At 34.6% G+C, this 8397-nt stretch overlaps 1 protein-coding gene across 2 annotated transcripts; it reads right to left on the minus strand.

Annotated features, from left to right (window-relative positions):
* Positions 1–836: 836 nt before the first annotated feature.
* LOC123903170 (serine/threonine-protein phosphatase PP1-like) lies at positions 837–8038 on the minus strand. Of its 2 annotated transcripts, none has more exons than XM_045953087.1 (5): positions 7731–8038; positions 7406–7582; positions 2542–3101; positions 2017–2238; positions 837–1191 (listed from the first exon to the last, which is right to left on the minus strand). In XM_045953087.1, exons 2-5 carry the CDS (start codon positions 7578–7580, stop codon positions 1168–1170), a joined length of 981 nt encoding a protein of 326 aa, XP_045809043.1. In that variant the 5' UTR covers positions 7581–7582; positions 7731–8038; the 3' UTR covers positions 837–1167. The 2 variants fall into 2 exon arrangements, with proteins under 2 accessions (XP_045809043.1, XP_045809042.1); XM_045953086.1 differs by having other exon boundaries at positions 7735–7998.
* Positions 8039–8397: the final 359 nt, after the last annotated feature.

Raw genomic sequence — 8397 nt, forward strand, 5'->3', positions numbered from 1 at the left:
ACGAAGGGGTTAGGGGTTTTGGAAGAGGAGAGAAAGTGTTTGGGGTGTAAGAGTATTTTTGGTCATTTTTAGGTGCTAAAAGATTTTTAAGAGGTGTTATTAGAAGAAAAAAAAATTAAAAAAATAACTCATACACAAATCATTGCATAATTTGTAAGTTATTCTAAACGATTACACAAGGATGTTTTCTCATCCGACCCCCGTGATTCTTTTTAACACTCCAATATTTCAATTTTGTCCTTGCAGAAAATTTCGATTCGCAGAAACCGAATTTTTTATAGTACAAATTCAGAGAAAAATTCGGTTTTTAAAAACCGAATTTTTTTACAAAAGCAAAATTGGAAATTCAAGAATATAAAAAGGTCGGAAGAGAAAACATCTTACACAAGTACTTGTGTTACAAGTTCAAATATGTTATTTCAAATGTCTCTTAAATCGCTTTTACTTATCCACCACACATTTAACCAACTGTATTCTTATTGTCACTATTCAATTGGTCACAACTTTTGAATGTGAGGACATGTGTCTCATTTTAGTAAGGTCTTAATGTCTTGAATCAAGGTTTCCTAAAAGTATTTTACGACGTAGTGATATGCATAAACAGCAGATATCCAGAAAAAAAAAGTAATATGGAGATTCAATCATATCTTTTTTTAATATTTTTTTTTTTTTGAAATTTTCTTTTAATATAAATTATGTGCACTTTTGGTGCAATTGTTTTTACACACCATATTGATATTTATGAAGATATTTAAATAATTAAAAAATAAAATGACATAATAACGGGGTTTAATTTGAATACATGTGTAAAATAAATTGCATGTCAAGTCAATGCATAACAATTAATCCCATCCTTTATTCCCAAATTCCACCCATAAATCAATCGTTTGAGCATTTTCATTTAATTTCAGCAACAGATGCATGTATATGAATGCTTGAGAAGCTTAAAACTCAGAACATATACCAGATAATTAGTGTACAAAGAAAACAAGGAGGAGATTATGGACAGTCTAATCTCAAAATAGAAATTTGTAACAGTGAAAAACAATGGTCTGCATAGTTCATGATGGTGTTTCCCTTTGTTTTTACAATTCCAAAATAACATATGGAACTCGACTTTCCTTTGCTGACCAGTTGTGACAGCAACCTTTTTCGCCAAAATCAACTTCATACTTTTGTACCAAGGAAGGACTGCAAGGAAGCAAAAAGGGCGGAAACTTAGAAATATATTTTGTAAATGCATCAAGGCAAGCAAATAAAAATATAAAACATTGACAATAGCGATGCAAACTTCTGCGATATAGCAATAACCTAGATTAAGTGATTGGTAATGAAATTGCTTAAAAGCTCTGCTATTTAGTTAGCATAAACTTTTCATACTGAAAGAAAAAAAATGAATGCAGCAGTATCTGTATATATGGAGGGAGCATTTGAAACAATTGATTCATCCAATGGCTTTGGCTGCTTCAGAGTTCTCAGTAGAAAATCTCCATGCATGTAGCTTTTTCCATTGCTAAATTCAATGCCCCAAATGCTTTCTTGCACGACTATCACATAAAATCTCTGATCATTCCAATAATTTACAATTATGCCAGATACGATTAATATGGAAGTCACACAAAGATACAATATTGTACACCAGAAATATATTTATCATGAAATAAACCACATAACAGCGAAGGTCTACTTTAACAAATTAGTCACCTTATCTCCATATTATGTGGTGTCGTGATAAGCACCTATTGTAAGAATTACTTTTTAAAATAAATCAGATTCTAGAAGCATGGCCATGCATTTATTTGATTGTAATATAACCTCTCCATAATACGCAGACAAATCAAGAAGTCCCAGCCAGAAAGAGAGGGGAAAAAAAATGTCAAGTGCATAGAATTGCCAACTCACTCTGACGGTTGAACTTCACAAATATATGCATATATCTTGCACACATACCATAAAATATGTTTCCCCTGATTTTGTGCATGTATTGCATCTGCAAATATTAAACTATCTTCCTACCTTTACACCTGCTGGAGAGTTTCCTGGTTTAGCAGTGGTTGTACTTCCGAAATTGAGCTTTGGTTTTTTATCAGCTGGCTTTAATATTTGGAAAGAGCACATTAGTGTCTCATCAACACTCATCATAGCACCGGCATTGTCAAACTCCCCACAGTAATTAGGCGCCGAAAATATTGTTACAAGCTGACGGTTAGCAAAGAACTCATATCCATCCTCCACTACCTGGTCAAAAGATAATAATGCAATTTAAATTTAACAACACAGCTGATTGAGATGTGCTATTCTCAAATCCCAATAGAGGAATGTACAGAATGAAGCGTAATGCATAGATAATAAATGGCATTTGAAGGGAGAAGTTAATCCTCGATGCATAAATGTTGTCAAAATCAAACAGTAATTCTAAGTTCCCATAGATAACACAACTGTAATAATACTGAGAGAAAGATAAGGATATATAGAAATGGGGATATAAACTCAACCCTGAATACCCAGCAACATATTGAGAACCAAAGACAAAAGTTTAACCTGATGAGCTCGACAAATAAGATCCAAATCATGTTTCTGAAGAAACTCTGAGACCTTATCAGCACCAAATGTATATGATACTCCCCTGTCATTCATTCCCCAACCTTGAACTTCTTTGCTAGGATCTGACCATAGGAGATCGCAAAGCAAACCTGTATCAGGCACATCAGTCGGTCGCTGTAGATTTCTAATCTGATCCAAACTATTTAAGTCAGGAGAAAGTCCGCCATGCATACACAAAATCTTTTCATCAATGAGAGCTGCCACAGGTAGGCAATTGAAGCATTCCGTAAACACCTTCCATATCCTTACATTGAACCTTCTTTTACACTCATCATAAAATCCATAAATACGGTTAATAGAAGCACATTCGTGGTTTCCCCTTAAAAGAAAAAAATTCTCAGGATATTTTATTTTATATGCTAGGAGAAGGCATATTGTTTCTAAACTTTGCTTCCCTCGATCCACATAATCACCCAAAAACAAGTAGTTGGCCTGAGGAGGTAATCCACCATACTCAAAAAGCCTTAGAAGATCGGAAAATTGACCATGTATGTCGCCTGAAAGATCAACAAAAGGATATTTATAAATTATTTCACAGATAAGATACTTTTTTATTCTGCAAACAAAATATAATGTGGTAATGATAATACCAAGGACTTCAATAGATGGATTATGTTCATATAAATGGAAATATTTGTAACTTCATGTGTCAAAACAATGCCGTGCACATGGAAACATCAGACTCTAGCAACCTTTTATATTGATTGATATGTCCTATTTTAAATAGAGTTGTAGTTCTGTCCCCTTAAATAGGTTCACCGTGGTCGAGTCAGGTTAATAGGGGTCTAATGTGCCATTTGGATACCAGGTTAGTCTATAGTGTACATTCACCGAATCCTACAAAGTTTGAGTGAATCTCCACGTTGGTCCCTGAAATTGTAGGGGCAGCTCAAGTTGGTCCTCAAAATTAAGAAATTGGCCAAAAACGTCCCCAAATTGTAGATCGTATTTCATTTAACCCAGAACTCCATATGTTACCTTTTATTAGCAAATGTTTAAAACTATTACCTAAAGTTAAATACTTAATAATCAAATTAGTCATGGAAAAATTACTTGTGAATCTCAAGGGTAACATAACATGTAATTAAAATGATTGACAAATTTCAATTTTTGAGACGTTTCTGTCAACTTAATTTCAGAGACAAACCTAACAAACACCCAACAATTTTAAGGCCAAAATGGACCTTCACTAATTAAAATTTACCATTTCGAATAACTGCTTCTAACAGAATCCATTATGAGCTAATGAATATAAGATCCTCAATGACCAAGTCATCACCCAACTTTGTGCACTCAAAAGGAAAAATTATTGAAAAAGATTATAAAAAAAAAGGAAAGCAATTTCAATACCCCGTTATTGGCTTATGGGTTCTTTACCATCTTGAAGAAAAGTTTCACCTTCGGAGCCGTTATTTTTTAAGTTTGATTATACACCTATTTAGTCATTGCTAATTTTCTAGTAACATATGTTGGCAGATGGCATTGAAAGTTTCAAACAGATTTTCTTTATTTTGTCCTCCACACAAAATACAGAACTCGGTCTGAAAACCTAGTCGAGCATAAATGTAGACTGTTTCAACCTTGGAAGTTGGAATCCAACTGTAACAGTAACATTACCATAATTTATGCCAGCTGTTCAATGCCAACCCTGGCTTAACTAGCTAGGTATAAGATGATGATAAAGAAGAATCGGACAGATAACCTCAGATCAGATCTATTGTATAGAAGAAATAAAATCATGTGTCAAAAGAATTTTGCTCAGGGATATCTGACAGTTTTATTATCTCAGATAATTGATCTTGAGAAAGTAAAGTTGGCATTGTGACAATTATAATCATGTTTCACATAAGAACAAGATAATGCAAATTTTGACTCATTGTAGTATAACAAATATGAGCAATTGCAAGGATACTTGAAACAGCGGTTCACGCACAACCTTCAATCTCAACAAAACCCTACGCATAGAAGGTTGTATAAAATTTTGGGCATTCCATATCAGAGAAAATTTTCTCTACGTACCAATTTTATACATGTCTCGGAAACGCTGTTAAGTTAGCTTGAACAATTAACCTCCTAGATACATCAATAGTCTACAGTACACTAAGCACAATATTCTGAAACAGAACCTCAATTTCCTAAGAGGAATGCTAAGGACACACCCTTTGAAACACTCTTATTATCACACTCTCATTCATTGACCACTTCATCAAAATTTTCAACCTCTTGCTCGGTTACCGGTTATTAACCTGTGAATTTTTTATTTTCTTTAATATATTGGTCAAAAAACTGCCATCCTGTACAAATTCCACCAGGTAAAGGTTTGCAATGTTAGACATATCTTCAAACTCCCCTATTGATATTAATACTTCTACCTCACAAGTTTATCTCAAAGATTTCAATTTGCATCTAATGCTATTATTTCCTTCAAAGTGATAACATTGCTTTTCTCCTGAATTACATTTCAGTGTAGAATAAACATAGGTGAGAAGTCTGAGTGTTAAGCATAATTGATACTGCCCTTTTTTTGATTATTTCATAAAAATAAAAACAGATAGGCTGAAGTATTTGATTTTAGGAATACTGAATTTAAGGTTTGGCCTTTTTTTTCTATAGAGTAAGCCTATTGAGCATCATCAGCCAGCCCTTATCCCTATGTGACTGAAAAAAAAAACTCTAGGAAGACGCATGCAAGTGTAACTCCTTTAAAGACAGGAGATTGGAGTATTTGATAATTTGACTGAAGGTACAAAAGGCACGAAAAGGGTGAAAGGCTGGCAAAGTTTCAACTTTCAATTGAGATAGAAGTGCTGCCGCAACTGTATCTGGTCAAGGAAGACTTAAGTGTGGCGGTATATTGATTCCACCTCAGGTACAAAAGGCACGAAAAGGGTGAAAGGCTGGCAAGATTTTTAGTTATCCCCCCTTAAATGACATAATACAGGGTCCACATCAAAGGGAAAGTATTTGTGGTTGGAACAAAATGAGAGATCTCTTAATAACACAAATAAAGTTCATATTGAGAACTGTGAAAACAATCTGATGCAACTTGTGTTTATATAGCAATTAACAGCAACCTAGCAACTTATATAACCAAGTAATTACAGTTAACAACCCCTACCCCTGCAGCTCCCACAAACTCAGGATAAAGGAACCCTTCAGCCTGAGTTTGGATTACATGAAACAAAATTCTTCCTATACTATTTTACTAATTTATTTTCCTTTTTCACAACTACTTCCAGATCCTTTAAAATCTAGAGCTTCATGGTACTGCCGATTTGAGGCGCAAAGATTGGAACTTACAATTGGAGAAAAGGTGGGAGGAACACAAACATGGGCTTGTGATTTGGGATGAAGCTGCTAAGACAGTAACATGGGTTTAATCCTGCAAAGCTAAACTTTGTGTTGGTGATGACAACCTCCATGGCTTGGCTCTGCAGTATTGAGTGTTGAGGGTGGTTAAAATGAGGGAAGCCTATGGGAGAGGATAAGTGATGAACAACAGGTCGTACAACAGAGGACTGTTCTTCCAAACAGAGAACTCTTTTCAACCTTACAGAATTTGTATCCTTCCACCATTTCTGTCATCGTTTTGGCCTTGGATAGGAGGAAGCTCTGATGATGGGGATTATTAAGGGATACTTTGATGAACGATGGAAACAGAGGTGAAGGTATGGCTGTAGCAAAGTTGTTGAGGGATGAGGGTGTCGTGGCAGTAGTGGCTCTGATGTCAGAGTCGATTCATTTGGCTTGTCTGACTTTGTTCACTGTATAGTAGTTCTGGTGTCATAGTCGATTCATTTGGCTTGTCCGACTTTGTTCACTGTAGAAACCACCGACCTTGGCCGTAGAGCCAATGGGGAAAGAAGAATTGGGCTTTCCAACCATTGAAATTGGGTGCATGTGACAAGTGGTTGTCATAAGCGTTAATTTACTGCACCCGGAGGAAGGTGAAAGAGTACAAGGAGTTGAGAAATGCATAGGTGTTGTCTGAAGGAGACTCGTTGATGGGGGCAAAGTGCAGCAAGAAATAGTGAGCTTCATGAGTGGAGCCTTGATACCATGAAAGGATTCATGGTTGAAAGAAAAATGAGAGAGATAAGAGATTTTAATCCCCAATCAAAACTCATTAAAAAATATGAAAACAATCTGATCACAACTTGTGCTTACGAATCACTACAAGTTAACAACAACCTAGCAACTTATATAAGTAACTATTATTAACAACTTTTATTCTCCGGATACAGCAAAAAGAAGAAAACGGTAGATAAACATAAAAAAATTCATCTCCCACAAAATTGACTACTTATACAGTCTATTTGACACACTCACTAATAAGCATACACAATACAAATACCCCCAAAACAATAATGAAACATTACAACAATAATGAAACAACAAGAAGAAAAAGGGGAAAAAAACAGTCCATTTTCTTTTTTTAATGTTAACCCCACCCCCCACCCCGTTCTGAAGGGAAGCGGACCTAGTAATCCAGAGTTCGGCCACGAGATAAGTAAAGTCTAACTAAAAATTGTTTTTTTTGGTTTTTAACCCTCTAGTTACTAGGGAAGGGGCATGATAATCCAGAGCTAGGCTGTGATATTAAGTAAAGTCCGGCCAAGAATCATTCCCACCAAAGAACAATTCATTCTAGGGGGAGCTCATTAACCATTTGAGCTCAATCCAGGTCGATTTCGACCAAGCAAGATGTCATGTTCAAATACAGAACATGTTCAAACACGAAATCATGAAACAAAGCAACAAAAAAACAACAATACCCAGTTCAAAAATAAAGAAAAGTTACCACAAATCTTAATAGGTGCTTCAAGTTCCAATAAATTAGGTTGCTGCAAGAAAATTTCTCTAGCAACACCACATAACTGCCGGATCTCCGCCTCCGACAGCTGGACCTGCTTCCCCGGACGGCTACGAACTTCAAGGAGTCGATTGATTATGTCATCCAAAACTGCTTGTTCCATTTCTGTAAAACAAAAAAGTCAACGTTGTTATTCGATGTGATTATTACAATTACAATTACGATGATGATAATTGATAATATAAAAAAAAATAAAAATGAGAGGGTTTTGAAATTGAGAGAGGAATAAGAATGGAACAAGTTGGTTAATTACATGCCGAATGAAAACGACGGTTTATGACGATGAAGACGAGGAAAAACACCGTCGTTTTGATAGCGAAACGGTGTCGTTGGAGGTTTTACAGAATCAGAATTTTGGGTATGGGTTTCATTGATTCATTCATATAAGAAAAGAAAAAGTGGCAATTTCATTTCGGTACAAACAAAAGGGATTTTCATTTATTGATAATAATAATAATTAGGTTACGGAAGGAACACACACACGCTTTCAATTTTATTTTTAAAATCCTTAGAAATTATGTTTTTTTTCTTATTTTGTCAAAAAATATCCTCAAAAAATATAACGATAATTATGGTTTTTAAAACTCTACAAACATAATCATGATGAAATAAAAACCATATATTTAACTGACGTGAAATTTTCAAAAATAAATATAAATTAAATGTATTTTCACGTGTTCTTGTCACATCATGGAAGATACTCCTTCTGGTCCTTTTTATAAGGAACACTTTGAAAAAATCACACAGACAAAGGAAACACATTTAACATAGTTATTTTCATTTAATACTCTTATAAATTTAAATTTATTTCATGTTTACCCTTATTTAATTACTTTTTATTCAACTAACTTACTTATTTTTAAATTCTCTTTCATAATAAATAAGGGCATAAGTGAAATTGAACATTTAGAACATTTGAA

The sequence above is a fragment of the Trifolium pratense genome, linkage group LG1 (assembly GCF_020283565.1).
Source record: "Trifolium pratense cultivar HEN17-A07 linkage group LG1, ARS_RC_1.1, whole genome shotgun sequence".
NCBI classification, from domain to species: domain Eukaryota; kingdom Viridiplantae; phylum Streptophyta; class Magnoliopsida; order Fabales; family Fabaceae; genus Trifolium; species Trifolium pratense.

Bases quoted from the DNA above. Each gene is read 5' to 3' on its own strand.
- LOC123903170 (XM_045953087.1), bottom strand. From the start codon at position 7,580: ATGGAACAAGCAGTTTTGGATGACATAATCAATCGACTCCTTGAAGTT. The intron at 3,102-7,405 runs GTAACTTTTCTT...TTGATCTTTCAG, and splicing joins AGCACCTATTAAGATTTGTG to GCGACATACATGGTCAATTT. The intron at 1,192-2,016 runs GTAGGAAGATAG...GCTTCCTTGCAG, and splicing joins ACTCTCCAGCAGGTGTAAAG to TCCTTCCTTGGTACAAAAGT.